Genomic DNA, 21,740 nt, shown 5'->3' on the forward strand with positions numbered 1-21,740 from the left:
AGGTCATGACAAATTCACACTAAGTTTAGAGTAAAACAGGACCAGGATAGAAAAAATTGAACTAAGCATCTTGTAAAAACTAAAATGATCCTTGAAGTTGCACACTTAATAGATATTTTAATTTATATTTTGCTAACTGATTGAACATGGTGTTATGTGTAGAACTAGGAAGATTTCAGTCCAGAACTTAAATAAGATATATTAAATCTAAAAAAGTTTTAATCCTAACAACCTACAATTTTGTAATGCATATGGTTTATAAAATACCACACAAAGTATGCTGGGATATAATTTAAGATGAATATGGATGGAGAGTTCTGGCTGACGAATTGGCGTAAAAATGGAAAGTTACACTACTGCCAACTTCAAATTGATTTCTTTGTTTGCTTATTTCTATAAACCATGACTCTTTGTCTGACGGTATGGATATGAATCCAGGATGAATTGTTCAATAAAAAGCACAACTTTCACAGTGGATTTAACGGTAGGATTTCCATCGCAAGAACTGTCTTCATGTGAGAATGGGAACGATATAAAATATGAGTTATAGGCACATATAACATAAAGCATATGGTTGCAATCACACCATGAGAAATCCAAAAAATATGAGGCTTGATATTTGAGACCACTGCATTATTCTCAATGACAAATAATATTGTGCGTGTCAGAACCTAAACAACAGTGATGAATTTAAGATGCATTGCCAACTTTGGAAGACTTGGCAAAGTGCTCTGTTTGAATAAATATCCTTTTTCTTGGAGTAGTTTCAGCACCAACATTAAGGCAGTGTTAAGGTTTTTTGAAAGACTTGTGGACAAAATTCTCACAGACCACGAGCAACCAAAGATGTCTTTCTAATTCTTACACTTAACACTAACAAGGTAAAGCTGTTAAAGAAGTATATATAAAAAAAGAAGCTTAGTTGCTTTTGAGCAAACTATTAAGGTTTTTGATAGATATTTTATTCGTGTGTACTCACCGTAGCAGTGATGAGTGGACCATGGCTCTGTGCATAGAGCAATGCTTCATTGACATGCCCTCTGACGCCCAGCATGGCTAGCTCCAGGCTGTGGTGCCCAGCCATCGCAAGAGTTAGTTTCTTCAAGGAGCTGATATATGTCCTCCAAGGCTGATCCAGCTCTGCCATACTTGCCAAGCAGCCCCGCATAACATTCAAGCAGTAGCCGACACAGGGCTTGATCAGTGTCAAGCCTCTGCAGTGGGAGCAGTACACCATCTTTGCCAGACCTTTTACACAATCTCTACTAAGGTCGGCATGTTCTGTTGCGTTGATGACCTCCAGTCCTTTATCCAAGCCGAGACTCAGTTGCCTGCCAGTCTCCAACACTTCAGCCAGTTCCTGAGCCATGGTGACAGGATGATTCCCGAAAGGCTTCACATCCTGTCTGATCATACGCAGACAGTCGCCCATTGTGCTGCCTGCTGTCACGCTCCCTTCGATGCCTGGATTTATAAGTCGTGCATACACAAGAGGGAAGATGTTGTTAAAAAACTTGTGGATGGTCATCTCGACGGAAATGTTGGCTCCACGTAGGTACAGGGAGAGAGAAGAAAACAGCTGATTCACATGGGGCAAGGCCTGACGGGACAGGGATGAGTAGGTTCCCTCCAACAGTGAACTTAGGTGACCTTGAGAGAATGACAGGAGGTACTGAAACATGTCTGCAAGGAGAGGAGAAAATGAACAGAAAAAAAATATGTAAGGAGGAATTATAAACACAAAACATTTCATTTTTAATGCAAAGTATTGACTCACATATTTTTAAGACAGAAGCTGTAAAGATTTACATTGCCTGAATTCCACCAACGAGTAATTTCTTGCAAATTAATGAACCTTAACCGAGCAGACGAACGGACTGAACACACATCGTTTAGTACATTAAAATGTCAGGTCATAACAAAGTCCTACACTTTATTATGACACTTTATTTCATGTAGGTTTGACGAAGACTTTTATTGATTACTGTGAAAATTGTTCTGAAGTAAATTTAAAAGATTTAACCTTAGTGAGTCCCGACATCGTGTTCTTGGAATGCACCTTAAACCACAGGAATATATATTGCTGAGAAAAAAAAAAAAACATTATTTAATTTAATCAGATCTAATACTGACCTCACTTTTGGACACATGACTTTGCTTAACTATGAAACATGACTAAATGCAGCAAATCTAGGCCATGCATTTTAAGTCATGTTTTTTTATTCCAGGCAAAACATTTTCAAATTTTTCTCACATTTCGTGCTTTACCAACACACTCCATTATTGCATTTTTATGACTCTGCCAGGATAAAATGTAAATTGGTTATTTCACATTGCAATTCAAAGTGACCTCATATGAATTAGACTGACCACTCAGGCTGTCCCTTCCAAACATCCCATGCTTTTATGTCCCTACAAACTTTCTCCTCTCCCAATGACCCACTGTGTCTTCACTTTATGGCATGTTTCCGCCAACATGCCACTTCCCATCATACATTCTTCCGTGTGCGTATATATACTCATGTAAGTTTGTGTATGCATGTGCTAGATGCAACACTACTCTCTGGGGTGTGATGTAAGCTTGAAAGCATGACAGGACATGAAGGAGCAGCAGCAACTGTACAGAAACTGAGACCTGAGAACTCGGGTGCCAGGACACATACAATATTCAACACTATGACCACACACACCTACATGCACACACCCCGACACGCACCCACGAGTCTTTTTATTTTCTTTAGGACTTTGCATCAACTTGCATTCATTTTTCATACGTTTCTATGGCTTAACCCAGGCACTTAGGTTAGGTTAGGTTAAACCTAACCTTTACCAATATGTGCCTAACCCTACGTCTAACCTAAACTCAATTCATATCCTAGTCCTAAACCTAACCTAACCTAAAAAACAGCGCCTCTTCTTATGGGACCCGGACTTTAGGCCCAAAAGTAACAATAGGTCGTCACAACATAGCATTTGTTGGAAAAAACTGTATCAAAAACAAGGCTAAATACACTCATGCATTTCTAAAATAAGAATATACCTGCACTGACTCTCAATGTTAGACGCAACAGCTTACTTAAAAGAATTACTGATGTGCTCTGGAATTTTTAAGATTGCCGTATGTAACATTCATCCATGACAGAGTAGTTTCCTTTCTACTTCAGCTACAAGCTTGTTAGCAAGTGTGTGTGTGTGTGCGTGTGTGCGCGTGCGTGTGTGTGTTAATGCTTTTGTGTTTTTTGCATGTGCCCTGCCCCTCCCAGGTCACAGACAGAAGGATAACAACAGTCATGTCCTCATGAACAGCTGCACTAATAGGAGTACTGTCTGTGACACTTAGGGACTCCCCAATCGCCAGTGAAAGGCACAACTTATTTGTAAAGCCCCAGTTTGTAAAGCATCCATGGTGTCCAGAAAACGCCATGGAAGTTTGCACTCAAAACAAACAAACAAACAAAAAAAAACATGAGATGGTAATTGAAAATTGTGAAAGGCAAATCCACGTGGAAAGAAAAAGAGCCGTATGGAATACAGGCCACACAGAGATGTTGAAGGGGATATAAACACCAGAAATAGAGAAGGTGAGGATACACAATAAAACAAAAAATACCAAAAAGTAAAAAAATATATATATATTTTCATCCAACCTTTCTGTCTCTTAATGCCCCCTGGTGTCTTCAGGAGTGTTAAGTATGCTACTTACTATGTCTGAATGTCAAGGCTGCAAGGGTGAATGTCTGTTGCTACAACACATCAGAAAATGGTTAAGCAGCACTAAAAACATGTAAGCTCCAGATGCTTGTTTCATTTTGTTTTGGTCCTCAGCTATTCTGTGTTTCAACTGTTTTAACAAAGAGAGTGGCAGAAAAAGAAAAGGAAAAAAAGAAAAAAAAAACAGTCAGAGACAAAGAAAGCCAGGAAAATAGAAGAAAAAAAAAACCATTAAACTTTTTAAACAAGGAATGACAACTACTGTACAAGATGTCTCCACCTTGTGAACATACTGACATCTGGATCCATTTGGCTCTCGGCCTGGAGCACTTCCCCGTCTCTCCATGGATTTTACTTCAAACGTGTACTTCTGAAGGAAGGACATGTTGTTACTTTAAAGATTTAGATTTTCTTCCGCTTAGACACAGGAGAAACAAACAAGACGTAGCGGGTTCCGACAACAACTTCTGCTCTCCGCAGGTGAAGAATGAGGCATAAAGTATAACACTGCTGGGTGGCCTTGCTGAAACACCTGTATTTACACCTGTTCAGACACACACAAGCTGACGGTGTCATCAGAGACATCTTTCAGTTCAATGATAATTCTGTAAAATGCTCTGGAAAACTGGATACACCTTATTTTCCAGGTGGAGGGAAGCACAGGCCTGGCCAAACTAGCCAGGCTACTTAAAAGTTTTTCACATTGTCTCTTGGTACGACCAGAAACTTCAATGTTGTTTTTTTTAGGAATTTTATGCGATAGTCCAACACACAAGTAGCATGTAATTGTATACAACTTTCTAAACTCTTTTTAAAGTACTATGTGTGGTGGAAACTAACACTGGCCATTATCCTGGATACGCCATGCTCACTGGCAAAATTATATTGCTGGGATACTTTTCAAGACTGCTAGTCAAAAGTGATGGAGAAATGGATGGAGCTGAATAGGATACACAGAGTAGAATAGAAAGTCATTATATATTTTATTTTACCTTTATTTTTACAGGTTGTCTCATCAAGATCCAAGGTCAGAGAGGCAAGTTTTGAAAAAAGAAAAACAAAAACACAGCAGCTAACTAAGAAATTTGACTGAATTAAATAAGCTAATAAAATACGAGCTAAAAAGAAGGTTCAAGAGATTTCTCGTTTCGTCTTAAAAGAAATCTGAATTGTCCCAAAGAACAATGACTCACCCCCCCGAGTTCCGACCATACTACTGGAATATTCCTTGGTTGGACTGTCAGAGCGAAAGGTATGAGGACAGGTAAGGTGGGAATAATCCAAGAATAGATTTATACATATAATGCATCAATGCTTGAGTCAATGCAGGAGTCAAACTGATAATTATGGCCAGCTCACCTGAGAATATAAATTATGGTGGCGAGTGAAAGATTTGCTTCCTGTAGTGAACCCTAATGCACCACGATAGACAGCATCCAACATATGTAGACATGTGACAGGTGCTTTCATATAAACAACCTCACAGTAATCTAACAGGGGAAGCGAGGTCATTGAAACAAGGTGATTGAAAAAAGTGAGGAACAATGCCAAAAACAAAATAATCTAAAACTATGCTAAACTGTTCAATAAATAGAAAAAAAATAAAAAGATTACAGGACACAGATGCTAAAAATACATTCAGCCTTGTGGCAACATAAAAATTGCACAGAAACGTAACAAAAGACTATGTTGTGTTCTTGTGTGGTTTTATTTCACAAAGTATTTTCGTCCTGCCCTCTACCTGACTCACAAGTCTGACTTGTCATTCTGCAAGACAATTGAGAGATCTCCTAAACATTTGTTTTAGATTCGCAGTGCCATTGTATGAAAGTCAGTTGGCTCAGATTGTTCTCCCTGACCACTGTGCCTAAATTTGGAAGTGACCACGTTCAATTTAGACAAGCATTTGTTGGTGGCTATCCTCACATTTTATTGTTTCCCGTCTGTGTTTCTCTCGGGAAATGAAAGGCAGTTCAAATGTGGTGAGGTTGCATGGGGCAATTTTCTTTCATTTAAATGAAAGTCCTAAACACAGAAATTAAAGTCGCATAACTGTAAAGCAGAAAATGTCAGAACAATTAGAGATGCCTGCAGTGGTTGCTCCTATTTGATTGGAATAAACAAGAAAAAGATGCGTAACCCGTTCTGTGTCCCATGGTCCTGCTATAGGCTAAAGTGAGTACAAATTTATGACTATGAAATTAGGTATTACACAATATCTTTCCATCAGTCTAAGGCCAAAATTGTTCACTGAGAACACTTGGTTTATATTACAAAAAACCCAACTTTGGTTGACATTCTGCACAGCATACCCCATGTTTAACTGGCACAATTTAACTTAAGTGTCACCATAGTGAAGCTGCCACAATCAGACTCAAAATAAGCATAGCAGTAAGTCTGTGGTTTCAGTCACAACTATAGTGTTTATTGCCTTTGCTGTGATTGGCTCTGATTTCTCCACAAATATATTATATTCTATGTCTAGTAAAAGAGGCAGTTGTAATAGTAGCAGTTTCTGCTGTTGCAGCAACAGCTACAATTACTACTTGGTGATGTTTAATGCTCTCATGTGAATACTTTTCTGCAAAGAAAACAGCTGACTTGCTGCACTTTTTTTTCAGTTCCAATAGTGAAAGCTCTTGGTACAACACAGTCATGCTTATGAGGAATCAGCTTCCTTCATACTTAAAACCAAATGTTTATGTCCACTGTATAGAAAGACACGGAACTATGTTTTTTTCTCATTGTCTGATCAAAAAGAACAATCCTGTTTCAGGCTAGTTAGCACTACCAAAAAACACTATCTGCTTTTTGTCAAGGGCCAAAATATTGACACATTTATAATATTACATGTTTTTCCTTTTCCCCTTTCTCATACTAAAATTACTATGCATTTAAATATTGTGCGATTTGCCAGGATGATGGCATCTTGCCTTCGCAAGGTTGTAAGCTGATAGGTACATTTACAACCTTTGACTAAATTGGTGAAACTCCTTTGGTCGAATTTTAAAGCATGTCAGTCGTACCCTTTATTATGTGTTATCATTGGAAATAAAAACAAATAAATAAAAAAAAAACTTAGTCAATATATCAGGAAGAGAACTGTGGACCTCCAACACTCTGACTCATCCTTTGGTATAATTTCCAGATGTCTAAAGGTGCTACAGCAATCTGTTCAAACAACTGGCCAAAATTTTAGTGAACTATTATGAGGGAAAATAAGTCTATGTAAACTTATGTCAGATACAGTAATAAAGCATCCTCTCAAAATATTTTAACTACAGTGGCATTTAGGAAATAAACATTTTTTGGCAATCTTTAATGACCTAAAACAGTAAATGCATAGTCTCATTTAATGTCAGACAGTGAGAAAAGAAGGCCATGTGTATGAAAATGTTTGTTTTAAATCTATCGGCCATTTGCAACTATGACACATATATTTTGGATTTGCTTATTACAGTATGATTGGTATTATTGTTTTTATGGTTTCTAAGGACCCCTTAGAAAATTAGATGATACATCTCCAGGGGTTATCTTTGAAACAAATAAATAAGTAAATGTTGGCAAATCACATTGATCATGGATGTCAGAATTTAAAACCAGAAGAGCAAAGGGTCAACATTGTGAGCTATCAGTTTAGAAACAGAAAGATAATTTTTTTGACTTGCAGAAGTCAAAAAAATGAGGTGAGGAAAAACAATCCCTAGTCCACGCTCCCTTAAAGATTTTACAATCCACTCTATATGTTGTTGTAGCCCTGATTCCTGCAAGGAAATTGCAAAGTTATAAAAACAGTTAAAGCAAACTACCATAATACTGGATCCTGCAGAGTTGTTTGTGTTCTTCTTTGCTCAGCTTTTACTGCCCTTGCTTCAACAAGATAAACTAGGCATAAAGTACGGATGGATGAGAATGTGGCCCTGCGATTTCAACTTTGCTTGCTTGTGTATGTTTTGAGGTACAGCAATATTGTGATAATGAGACAGGAGACACTGTTCTCATACCATAAAGCTGTGGGACATTCCCATCCTGGCAGTCGGTCCTGACAGTCCTGAATGAATCTGACCGGCTATCATCTCAGGAAAAGCATTTTAATCCCTCTACTGGCTTGGGTTTCCAACAGGTCACCACACAGATATGTGTCATAGTGACACATGTGAAGATTACATATCCTTGTTTTAATTAGCAAAAGGACCGTATATCTACACTGTCTTCTCCGAGTGCAGTGGGGGGGGTCATCTTGAGTTACAGCCGAGAGTTCCAGTGTCATATAATCTTCCTGCTTTAATGGTAATAAACTATTATTAAATTCTTGAATCAATATTTTGATTCATCTTGCTTATGCGTCTCTTGAACACAGCCTGACCAAGTCTAAAGAAGGAGCATGACTCATCTGTGAAACTACATGCACAGGTTTGCTGCTCATGCAAGCGTGTTGACCTGGAAAACTGAACTCCTACCAAAACAGTTAGGTAACCACTGCCACCCCCAGCACCCAGTATTCACCCAACAAAACAACTATGAAAAAACCTAATTGTTTTATCAGACTAGCAGATGGGATGGTATTTTGCTGTAAATATGTATTTGTACACTTTTCAAAAAGTTTTATTTTGACTTTGACAAAATATTTTCCCAAAAGTCTGAGTCTTGGCCATTAAAGCAGCAGTATGTCACTTTTATAAAAATATGTTTTGTTTTTACATTTGTTAAAACTGTCACTATGCTGTGACAGACAGCATAGTATGAAACAGATAATCTGTGAATGAAAAATCAAGCTCTTCCACCATCAGCCATCATCTGAATAAATAAAGAGTGCTGTCAGAAACAACCAATGAGAGGCAGGAGGAGGGTCTTAGCACTATCAATCACCCTAATGTATGCGTGGCTCACACTCTCCGACTCTCTACTATGCTACAACTGGTTCAAAACAACACAGGCTGCCAAAAATGCTCCGGCTAGTTATAGGCACCAAAAACGGTGAATAAACAGTTTACCCAGAACAATAAATTGTTTCTCTGCCACTAGCACATTTACATTTAGCAGCGCATAAATGAGGTTGATTGACAGCATTAAAGCACTCCTCCTGTCTGTGATTGGTTGTCTTTGACCGGGAGCGGTACATATCTTCAGCTGGCAAGACTAGCTCAGGGAGGAGGTGTAGCTGCTCGATCATCGGATTATCAAATCTTGGTAACAGATTATGTCTCTCATATTACTGGAGATTCATTTTCACTTAAAAAAAATCACTATTTTGCACCATTCTGAGGGTTGAACAACCTAAATAATAGATTTAGAAACCTAAATAACAAATTTAGAAAGAATGTATTTGTTGTTCAGCTCATATTATTTTATTATTTAATTTCCATTTGGGATCAATAAAGCACTTTTGAATTTGAATTGAATGTGGATATTTCTATTTATTCAGTAATTTAGCAGGAGAAGGGGTTTCTGAGTCGAAAATGTTGCTCATTTTGTCAATGTATAGTTTTTGTTAAAATGTGATTAATTGCAATTGTTTAACTACATACCCTGCAATTAACATGATTAAAAATTTTAATTGTGACCCACCATTAGATTTTACAAATGGGACAGATATTTATTTATTTATTTTACATAAGGTCAAGTTGGTATCTCTTAATAAGTGAATTCATCATTTAAAAACAGTGGTAACACTTTATTTGAAGGGGTGTGCATAAGACTGACATGACACTGTCGTAAACATGACATAACATCTGTCATGAGCATAAAGGAGTCTTTATGAATGCTTATGACAGTTGTCATAAAGTGTCATTCGGTAAATAATGACACTTTTAATGCAAAGTTGCTCTAAAAGTTGAATTAAAAGTCCATTAAAAGTGCAGACTTTGCATGATTTTGTAAATTATGATAATTTAATGCAAAGTTGGCATTTTTAATGGACTTTCAATGCAACTTTTAGAGCAACTTTGCATTAAAAGTGTCATTATTTACCGAATGACACTCCATGATAACAGTCATAAGCATTCATAAAGACTCCTTTATGTTCATGACAGATGTTATGTCATGTTTATGACAGTGTCATATCAGTCTTATGCACACCCCTTCAAATAAAGTGTTACCAAAACAGTTTTTGAATTTAATTGGGATCGAGCTTTGTCTAATGTTAAAATTTGTTAAATGCATTATGGGTAAATATTGTCAGGATAATTTAGCCAATGATTAAAAAATGGAATTCAACACAAAAACTAAATTCCGGAATATGAAAATGTTGCTCATTTTCATAGAAACAAGCATGGTTTATTCCTCAGTGGTGCAGTCTGAAATGTAGTGGACACTATATTAGAAATGAGAACACATTTCCTGTTGTTTGCAGAAATACAGAAACATGATCACAGGTGAAGAAAGGAGGAGATGAGAGAATGATGGGAACAGAGAAGTCTGGGGACAGGGGCAATTGCTGAAGGAGTCAGGGAGGTGTGAGTGGATGAGATTGTTGAAATGGCTAATAGGGGGTGTGGAGGGTGTTTGCTGTAGACTGCTGACAGGCTGATGGACTGCACCTCTAGTACTTAGTATCAAAGGGACAAAGGTCAAAAGTGTTTTGTTTTTTTTTCTGATGGTTTACACAATGTAGTATTCAGCACATTGAGCGAATCCAACTGGAAAGTCTGAACATTCTAAAGTTCAACATCAATAAACAGTAGGCAGAAATGCAGCTTATTCTTTTCACTTAATATTTTAAACCAGTAGTCCTTCAGTCCTGGAAATGTTCTTTAGGTGATAGAAGAATGATTTTGTAATTGTTTGTATGCGTCTCTGAAGTTTCAGGTCAGAGTCCATCACTACACCTAGATTTCAGACCTCATCTCTTGTTTCTAACTGTAATAACTGAAGCTCCAAGCTGACCATGTATTGCTCCTCTTTAGGTCCAAAGATAATAACATCACTTTTATTGCTGTTCTGCTGGAGAATGCTATGGCAAATCCACTGATTTGCTTCAAGCATCTGCTTGGTGCATAAATGGGTTCCCCTGGTTACATCGTAATGTAAATCTGTGTATCATCTGTGTAGTTAAGGTAGCTAATCTTATTATTTATGACCTAAGCTAGCGGGCACACAGATATATATTAGATAGAAAGGATCCCAGGATTTAACCATACGGTATCCCACATGCAACTTCTGTCCGCTCCAAAGAGAAGTTACAAATTGGCACAAAGAAGTTCTTGACATTAGGGAAGATTTCAACCAGTTAGGCACTGTGTCTAAGTCCTACCCAGTTCTCCAGTCGCTTCAATAACATGTCATGGTGAACCATGTCAAATGCTTCACTGAGGTTCAGCAAAACCAACACTGTGGTGCCTCCACAGTCTGTATTTATGTGAATGTCGTTGAACACTTTGATGAGGGCAGTCTCAGTTATGTGGTGAAGCACAAAAATCAATCGGAATCTTGCATGTTTGTTTATTATTCATGAACACCACAGACTGGAGGCATTTTCTTCTAAGTAGTTATTCCAAGCCCAGCGATTAGGATAAACAAAAGTATTCAAATGTGACTGATGAAGATATTGAAGGGAGTCAAGAAAAGTAAAGGCACTCAAACGTTTTGTTGGGAAAGAATTGGAAACACACGGGGCAGCACATGATTAACTTGAAACAGATTTTTGCTTAGACGCAGGGTGTGAGGAATTTTCCACCATAAAAGGTGTGGTTGTTGTTTTAATTAATGAGCTTTTTGTACGAATAGTGATAAGTTGGGGTGTCATTAGCATGAACATGGCAAAATAATAATAATAATGGAAACCCTTGATAAAAAAAAAGTTTCAGTATCAAAGATTTTATAAGAATAAATTTGTCTTAATAAAAAGTTTTCTTTTTTTATCATTTCATGGATGATCAGTGAGGAACATATTACATGCTTCTGTCTGTTTTGCTGAACATCAGTTTTATAGGAGTGGACCAAACAATCACGTCATGGCTGGCGAGGTTCAGAACATCATTTATGATTGTTATTTTTTATTTCCATTTTACAATTAATTGGACATCCTGAGCTGGAATACTCTGAACTGTTCATAAAATCTTCGAGATGGAAGTCTTCACGATGCACAAAGGGAAGAGAGTGGAAGAATAAATGGTGAAGGAGCCAATAAAGGGAGCAAGGAGGAGTTAGTTGAGTCGAATGTGGGAGTGATGAAGTGAGTCTTTGGTGAGAGATGGGAGGAGGTGAGTCAATCGCAGCCCAATGTGGACTGAACCAACAGTATGACTCATAATTCAGAAACTTTAATATTCTTTGTTACTTTTGCATCAAAATCATGCATTCCAAACATACGTTGATATTGCACAAGCACTCCAGCACTCCTTAAAATACATCTACATGTAGTTCTGCTCTTCTTTTACCTCAAAATACATTTCAATAACACTTCCTTTTTCCTCAAAGGATAACTTTATTTGGGTCAAATGCAGCATTTCCCCCCACCCTCTCTACTCCTGTCTGCTTTTTCTCAACTTGCACATTTCTAATATCAAAATTCACTGATGTTTAGGTGATTATCTACCAGAGTTTAATAAAGTTGTTGATTGGAACTTTCAGACAAACATCGAACGGCTTTTGGGATTTGTCGTTGAACCATAAGGGAAGTTGAGTCAGACAGAACACAGTAAAAACAGACATACCAGAACAATTAAAGGCAGCGCAGTAAATTCCCAGCGGCAAGTTAGACAAACTCCAGACAGGCTGAAATCCATTGAGTAGAGAAAACAAGCTGGGAAAATACAACTTTGACAACCCAGGATCTTCAGGAATAGTTTTTGTGCTCAGATAGTGGATCTTCAAAGAATGCAAACCTTTAAGAGTGCAGATTTTAGTGGAAAGTCATATTATGAATAAACATTGAGACATTTTTCTACCCATTAACATAAGGTATACCCTGTCCAAATTTGGTTTGACAACTCTATTACTGTGGAAAAATGTAATAAAACTTACATTACCCTGCTTATTAGAAATATTTTAAGTATTTAGTTTAGTTTTTTTTTTTTTTTTTTAATTTTGATTTAAATTCCTTCAGTCTTTTGGGGAACATATTTTCCATGGCAAATTAAAGACACATCAATAATTGGAAAAGGACACGGTGGGATTTGACATGGGGAACATGAACCGTTGCTCAGGGAATCATCAGAGTAACGGTCCAAAATGCCTTTTTATCACGAGATTGTGCAATCAATGAAGATTGTATAGTATTTTTGGAGCGTGCAATCAGTGAGGATTTGCCACTCTCCTGTGAGAAGAAGGTGTACTTTGTTTGCTGTTGACGTTAGAGGGGAGCATGTTTCACGACACAGCTGCAAAGAATTTTTCCAGTCCCACATTTGAGTGTTTCCTGATATTGGGTTGTTTTTTCTGGAGGCATGGCAGTTTGGTGGTGTCAATCAAACTGAGCACTTGTGAGGTACATCGTAGTCTTTGTCTTTAGTAACAATGCTTTAGTGCTACATTAAGTGACATGTGAAATGGAAATTTGTCGCAAACAAGGGGTGTTTTGTTGAATGTTGAATTGGCTGCTTCCAATTCAACATTGGAAAACATGTAGCACCAATAGGCAAACATTATAGTCAAGTGTTCATGCACCGCATGTGGATGCTTTTACAAAGCCTTCCTTTTAGTCTTGACCACCGTCTTTATCTAGTATTTGTCTTCTTACTTTCTGGACTCTTTCATGATTCTCATATTAATAAAGCGGCAACAGGTGCTCGTCGAAAAACACAAGCAAGAAATTCAGATTAAAGAAACTTCATGCCTTTCGAAAGATGTTAGGTTTTTCTTCTCCCCTCCTTCATTCCCTTGATATTTTCTTTTATTCTCTAAAGAGACAAAGTTTTTCAAATTCAGGGGAAACAATGCTGTCGTTTTTAATCAAAACTTCTCAAGAGATTTCTATAGGCACAGTAACAGCACAAACATCCACACAAAATATGCAATATACTGGCTCTACTGTTAACTACATAAACACATTTCCCCTCCACCCAGGATGATTAAATAAGACGTGTAGGGATAGATTCCGGATATCCTCCCTAATTTGAGAATGAGCTCATGGTGCAGAGAAATATCATCCTGTGTCCAAGCATCAGTCTCTAGAGCAATAACCCTGTCAGTCAAAACATCTGCAAAGAAAAAAAAGAAGACAGAAACATGAAGTGAGAGCACAAAAATGTGAGAGGACAGGGGGAAAGAATCGCCTAAGATGAGCAGGAACTGTTTTAGACAAAAAAAGATTGTAATTAAGATAAAAGGTGCTGAATTTGATGAAACAATGAAGACAGTGTGCAGCAACAAAGTGAGTTACTATGTCTTCTGCTTACAAATGCATACAGGCATAGTTTGGAATGCCCACATGACAAGTAAAACAAACATATGCATGGAAATTCCCACTTGTTCATTAATGGGACAGGTGCCCTTATGGAAGTTGTGTTATCTGGGCCACCTAAGATGATTGTGACAGCTTAAATTAAGAAAGAAAAATAATTTCCATCAAATATGCTTTTAGGCTACATATTCTTGTTTGACTGCCAAGAAAACAAACTTCTCTGACATGCGTAGCTTTCACAAGCACAGGTTTTTTCCATTGTTTCTGAATGAGCATTCAGAAACAATGGATCAAACAACAATTTATGTTGGCATCCCACAAGCCCAAACACTCTGAAGTAATTTGTTCACTTTATTAGGTATACCTTGCTAGCAGTGGGTTGTCCCCTTTTTGTCTTCAGAACTGATTTAGTGCCCCGTAGCGTAGATTCCCCGAAGAGTCTTGAACATTATTCAGAGGTTTTGGAAAACATTGACATCATAGCAAGTCATAAGCGCTGAAAATTCATGATGGAAATCCCCCCGTTCCACTACATCCCAAAGTTGTGCGACTGGATTGAGATATGGTGACTGTGGGGGCCAAAGGATTATGGCGAGCTCACTGACATGTTCAAAAAATCGGTTGCCAGCATTATCCTGCTGGAAGAAGCCATAATGGGTGCACTGTGGTCATTAAGGGATGGACATGGTCAGCATTTAAATGACCTTTTAAACCATTAAAACTGGGTAAAAAGACACCAACATTGATAGTCTGAGTGGTTTGTTTGAGGTAGCATTACTTTCTTGAGCGCCACACAAATTTTTCTTTTATATTTTATAATGAATTTAATTTCATGCAGTTGTCACCGAAGGAGCCATAGTTGAAATACTTCCTGGAATAATTTCTCTCATTTGATGACCAATCTTTATTGTGATTATTGTGACATATGCTGACAAAAGAGGTAATTAGTTCAATTTTGCTGTTTATTGAACTTTCAGTTTCAGCACAACAAAGTAAAAAAAAAAAAAAAAAACTGTAAAAATGTGCACATCTACTCAAAACTGCTTGCATGTTTTTCATGTTTCATGTTTCTCTATCATCTCCTCACCCGTTGTTGTGCCATCTCATTGACAGCTCCGCAAGCCAAAAGAGCAAGAGATTACATTAAAAACATATTCGGTCCATCTCAGTGTTACTTTTGCAGGACTGTTGTTATTTTTGTGATTGTTAATAAGTGGTTGCTTTAACACAGTGGAGGTTGATAAACTAATTTTAACACCTGCTCTGCAGAAAGTCAGTCTGGATTGCCTTTTCTTATGTTAACTGTACTAAAACAGAAATTCACAGAACTTTGTTGAAATAATAATTACTGATATCTTTATTTCATTTGGTAATTTGAGGTTTGAGTTTTCTTGTGTCTTTAAAATAAAGTTCTAAATGTTTCAGATCTCAGTGAATCTTCTGATTTGAACAAGACAGACATACTGCTGGCAGCGTTCAGTTTGTCTGCTGAAGACGCTGCAGCTGATATCGATTTTGTACTGAAAATGCTTGTACACATTTTCAGCACAAGCATTACAAGTTTTGAGAAGAAAGATATGAAGTCCTGCTTTCAAAATGAAAATGTAAGCAAAAGTATTGAAAGGTTTGAGAGCAAAAGACATGAAATCCTGCTTTCAGACTTGAAATGTGTGCTCTTGGATTATGGCAGAAAAATTCCACCATGAAACAGAGAGTTTTGCAAGCGAAGGTTCACTCGGAGCAGAGACTAAGTCTGAGCGCGAGAAGTTTTGAGTAAAATCATTGCAAGTTTTGAGAAGACATGAAGTCCTGCTTTCAAATTAAAAATGTAAGCAAAAGCATTAAACATTGTGAGAACAAAAGACATGAAATCCTGCCTTCAGACTGAAAATGTGTGCTCTTGGATTATGGCAGAAAAGTTCCTCCATATAGTGTATGTATATATTTGAGCCTGCATACATGATTTTGACCTTTCATGGACAAGAGAAAATTCGCAGTAAAGTCAGATGAATTGTGTGTTGCACAATCAGTCCACCCACTCAAAAAAGAACAGATATCGGTTTGACTAATTGATGTTTGATGTACCATGAACCTTGGATATATATTATAAACCTTGCAGGGGTGGATATCAGCTCTTTAATGAATCCATCTATTTCACACATAGTTTTCAGGTGTTTAGAGTACTGGAGATATAATTCTCCCTCTTACAGCTGTTTCAACAAGAACCATAAGTGGGTTTGAAGAGTGTATCTGCTACTTGTCTGTTTTATCATAAATAAGATCCTTCCCATCTTACATCATGTCTGAGCCAGTCTGGACAACGATGATCAGCCGTTTCACATTTCCAGAATAGTCAAAAACGGAAAATCATAAAGGAGCAACAATAGAAACCAGGGTGTGATGGTGTTAAAAATAATGACGTCACTAGTTCTTCCTTTTCAAGGCCTTCTAAGGACAGTCTCTGCGCTGTCTGAGTGCCTTGGGAGGAATGTGAAGTAGCAAGTGGATCATGCTGCATGAAGTAATGGCAGTTTGATTTTGGCAAGTCCACTCCTCTTTTGTATCTGTGTTATTTCCAACCACAGAGCCAGTTAAATGAAAATAGTGAGCTCTTTAAGACTTTATTTCATACTGATTCCATGTTAATTTTTCAGTTTGAACTCAGACAGATTACTAGACATTACATTGTGTTGTGTGTGCCTGTGTGTGCGCGTATTTCTCTGCACTGTTCCTGATTTCATTTCTTGGCTGTGCAGCTGTAGACAACACCATCAACGTAATTAAAGTTGGTTGGCGTGTTGCCTGGCCTGAATCACCTGACATCAGATGCATTTAAGGGCATGCTAATCCATCCAACTGGCCAGTGTATGGGTTTAAAGAGTTCAACTGTGCTATGGGCATAACACTTGACTGCCATAGCCATATTTGCAGTATCAAACCCCTCCTTCAACAGCTCGACATTGGATGTGCTGTGTCTGTGTTATTCTATCCTCTAGTTGTTCCACACCTTCTCAAAGTCACTAAAATATTGTCTCCAAATCTTATTCATTGTTCAGTTCACACTCTAAGCTCAGATCTGGGACCAAAATGGCATCTAATTTCAGCACTCTCCAGTTGAAATTGGCATTGTTTTGTTTCAAACCACAAATAGTCACTCAAGCCATTGTTGTGCCATAAAAGGGCCTAGTTTCGCAATGAATGACTATAAATAATCATAATTGTTCCTAATTATGAGGAACAAAATAGCCAAATGTCATATCCCTTCCGCTTGTGGATTTCTGCTTTTGTTGTTTTCTTGGTTAGATTTCTTACTTCTTTCAGTTTGGTCATGCTTGAGTTTTCGATTTGTTTTGCACTTTGCATGATCTTGTTCTACTTTATTCCTTCTGTTAGCCATCCAGAAGAATCGGCTCATTCATGAACGTCACATCACTATATTGCACACTTTGGCCACAGCGTTGTCGCACACGTGCAACACGTCAGTCAGCACCTCTGCACAATAAGAGCAGTAAATGACAGCTTTTACCATTGCAAATGCAACATATTTGTCACTGTACAGCTATGGAATCACTTGAGAGTGCACTCCAAGAAGTGTACTCTAAAAATGCACTTTTTAGAGGATAATCTAAAAAGTATATTTTGAAACAATTAAGTTCAATGCTGGTTTCGTATCCGCCGTTTGACGTAAGGTGTCTCCAACGTGGCCGTCACAGATTCGATTCCAGCCTGATGACCTTTGTTGCATGTCTTTCCCTCTTATTTATTAAGTTAAATCAACTTAATAAATTAAGATGGATAAACTACTTCCTTTTTTCAGTAAACAGGATCTTTGAAAAACTAAAATAACATGTTAAAACATATGTTTAAAATAATTTAAGCTCTATCCGGATTTTAAGTACAATGTGAGTGACAATGTAATTTTGAATATTTCTGTTTGATAGTTTGGAACAACTTAAAAGTTTGAGTTGACTTTATATTGAATTTAGTCAAAGAGATTTGAATTATTTGTTAGACAAAAATAAATGACTTTAGTGAGAGTGACTTAAATTTGTAATGTTAAACACACTTAATGAATTAAGTTATTCATTAAAAACTTTGTAAATTGAGTTGGATAAACTTAATGAATTGAGTTGGGTGAACATAATAAATTGAATTGGTCAGACATAGGATATGAAACTTGGTGTTGAACTCAATTGTTTCAAGTAAAGTCACAGTAAAAAGGTCCTCTAAGTTAATTTATGTTAGTTAGATTTGTAACTTTTAAGTTAGTTGAACACACAAAAGTAATGTGTCATCACTAAACCAAACAAATTAAGTAACATTTATGTAGATAAGTCCATAAAATGAACTACAGCCAAAAACACTTTTTAGAGTGTAGACCCCTTCAACCTTTGCCCGACACAATCATTTGATCACTTACCCTGGAAGGTATCTAACTGACTAGACAGCATATTTTCCAGCTCATAGGTGTAGGACTCAATTTTTTGGAGGGTTTCTCTTTTCACCGCAGCCTGGTAACATTCCTCCATCTTCTTGGTGCAGCAAGATGGACCTTGGTGCTTACATATCTGCAGATCAGCATCTGGGGAAACAACAAATCCAGCAGTAATCAGTTTTTTTTTTCTTTGTTGTTTTAATTAAAACCATGGATTATTTATATGGTGGGAGGGTAAGCAAATAAATACAGGCGTTCATTGAAATTTTGCATTGGCTGTAGTTAATAAAACATATTTCTGACTCTGCATACGTCAGTTTATGATCATACACTTGAAGGAAATATGTTACAGTGTATCTAAAGTTCCTGGCTATGTGCACAGACAAGTCATAACTCCTCTGAAAGACAGAAGCGGCACCATGTCATGGTGAGAAAGTAGACCAAGTATTTCATCCATGTTTAACAGCTATAAATACTGTCTGAGCTAAATATATGATCTTGCCTCAATGTGATACGAAGGCACACATGGTTGTTTCATATACTGAGGTATGCACATGCACTTAATGATAGATTTAAAGGAGATAAAACAAATACATGGATACCCATTTTTTTCAAACTATATATGATCATAAGTGGATATTTAATGATAAACATGATCACTTGGTTTAATAGGCTGCAAAAAAGCATTGTACAATAACAATATCACCCCAGTAATTAAACTTCAACCAATATGAACTAACACAAAGTTCACATCAGATGAGACTTCGTCCACCCTCAACTGTATCAGCTGCCTTATGCCATTGCTGAAGTGAGAAAGTGACTTGGGAACACATAAATTAAATCAAAATGTATTATGCAAAAGTCTTACATCACTCAGATAACTCATTTTACATGGGGAAAGGCTGGACAAGGATGGCTCTAGGCAGATGTTGTAATCAGAGCCTAAAGCATGGTGTTAGGCCAGACCACAAGACCAGCGCTTCAATGGTCAAATCCCTCCATGAAACACAATAGGGTTACATTCTGAATCTCTCTTTCACCCATTTGCCGGGCATATCCTTGTGAGGCCTGGGTGTCTTTTAATTACCCAGAGAGACTGCATTTGTTTCCATCCCAGAGCCAGATGAATGAAGTCATGACTGGCTGTCCTCCGGCTGTTAGCTCATTATCTCTATCTCTGTAGGGGTCTGCTTTTTTATTTTGACACTTGTCTGTTGCCTAATGCTCTGCCTGCCAGATTTCTGCACTGTCATGGTAAAAAGCAATGAAGTTGTTTTATTTGTGGACATGTTAGAATAATTAATTTGTACTGATAAAATCAGTTTATTCTTAATCTATCTTATGACACAATCTTTATCCCTTTGATTTATATAAGTTAATAAGCAGTCTGAAAAAGAGCATAAATTTTAACCAAAGAACAGTTATTATAGTGATTGAATTGTAAGGTTCTGTAGTGTCTGTAGTAAGTACAAAAGCTTAAGCTTAAAGCTTGATCATTGTCTCTTTTCTCCAGTTTCCATCCCTTCTGTTCCTGAGCTCACTCTCTCGGATTGATCCTAGCCTTGACTCTTTGTTTGTCCTACACATATAATTGCATTAAATAAGCGATACATGAGCCAGGTGTTGTTCTAAATAGAAATATTAAATAAAATGTCTATATTCATTAGAAAGATGACTCAGTTTCTTCCATAAAATTGGGCCAGTAGCTTATTGGCTACTTTTATCAGTATCACCTACACTCACCAGACGCATGAGATTTACATTAAAACCAGGTTGCTTTAAGAAAAGCTTTAATTCTTCATAAGATATAGTGTTAAAAAGGTTCCTCAGAAATTTTGGTCTATATTAACATGACTGCAACATGCTGTTGTGCCAGATTTGTTGCTTCCAAACTCTCCTGTTCTAACACATCCCAAAGGTCCTATATTAGATTTTGATCACATGACTGTGGAAGTCATTAAATAATAATAAACTCATTTGGTATGCAAATGATTTCTTGAACAACTAATCTGTTGTTTAATCTGTTTAAATAACAGTCAGTTGGTAGTCAGAGGCACAACATGTTCAAAAAAATATTCCCTAAGAAAAGAAAGCATGGAATTCACAAATAATCAGTATGTTTTACTTCCTGCTGGTCTATCATATAACATTTTAATAAAATATATTGAAGCTATTAATTATAACATGTCAAAATGTGATTTTTGCCAATCACTTTTTATCCAACCACATATTTACTGTGTAATGGGATCATTATTTTTTTCAAGTTGTTGCATTACATCTTTTTCTTTCCCGTTTCCCAGGGAGTAAAACTAAATCTAATGCCCTTTACTATGTGTAATTAGTGCCCTATGTACACTCTCCTTATGCTGCTTGGCAAAACTTTAACACAGTCCAGATGAGATGCCAGTTCTGAAACTCATTTAATTGTTTTCAGGTGACTAATGCCTTTGGAGTAAATGGTCAATGGTCTTGTCAAAAAACTCAGTATAGAGAAGCTCAACCACTGCACAATTCCTGTAACTTGCATGCCAATAATGATATGCCAAACAATTGAAGCATATGAATATGTGCTTTTATTGTTAGTGATGTTTCTCCATATGAATCAGCTTTGGAAGGTAAGTACATTTGTATAACACAAAATGTTTATTTTTGCACTCGTTCAAGATGATCTTTGTTACGGAGCAGTTTGCAATGTATTCTGACTGTCTACATTCAAGATATGAGGTATATTACATAGGGTAGCATTGTGCAGATCAAACGATATTTATATGTTGTTTCAATCTTTCAAATTAGGTATGGATATTCCACTCTGATGTTCACTTATATTTGGGAAATATAAGTGAACATCAGAACCCCAGTAATTAAACTTCAACCAATATTCACTTATATTTGGGAAATATAAGTGAACATCAGAGTGTTAAAGGCTACTGTTTATTTATATGCAGTGCCATTTTTCCAAGAACAAGAATAACTTTGTTAAAAAGTACGCAGTTAACTTGGTTTGCCTTCCTCTGCCTCAAGAACTCTGTACCCTTTGAACATGGAGGATATTTACACTGTAAAGATCTGCTGGGCTTACTACAGACCGGGTTGAATGAAAGCACATCTCAAAGCGGTCTTTGCCACATACCTGAAGTTTTGGACTACCTTGAAACAAAGTCAGAATGTTTGGCTTTCCCAGAACCAGAGCTGGAACTGCATTTAGTGATTGGCATGGAGTCCAAAGCCACATCAGAGGCCAGAAGTTGGAAA

At 37.1% G+C, this 21,740-nt stretch overlaps 1 protein-coding gene across 2 annotated transcripts in view; it reads right to left on the bottom strand.

The window, feature by feature from the left end:
- The window catches only part of LOC103148283 (glypican-5-like), a 95,808-nt gene that overhangs the window by 66,697 nt on the left and 7,371 nt on the right, over positions 1–21,740 (bottom strand). For both annotated transcript variants that reach the window (XM_007566972.2, XM_007566971.2), the window contains exons 2-3: positions 18,474–18,635; positions 980–1,683 (exon numbers count right to left, since the gene is read on the bottom strand). In XM_007566972.2, coding sequence (XP_007567034.1) covers positions 980–1,683; positions 18,474–18,635 — 866 coding nt within the window. The remainder of the gene's footprint in view (positions 1–979; positions 1,684–18,473; positions 18,636–21,740) is intronic.

Source organism: Poecilia formosa, unplaced genomic scaffold, assembly GCF_000485575.1.
Source record: "Poecilia formosa unplaced genomic scaffold, Poecilia_formosa-5.1.2 Scaffold202, whole genome shotgun sequence".
Classification (NCBI taxonomy): Eukaryota; Metazoa; Chordata; class Actinopteri; order Cyprinodontiformes; family Poeciliidae; genus Poecilia; species Poecilia formosa.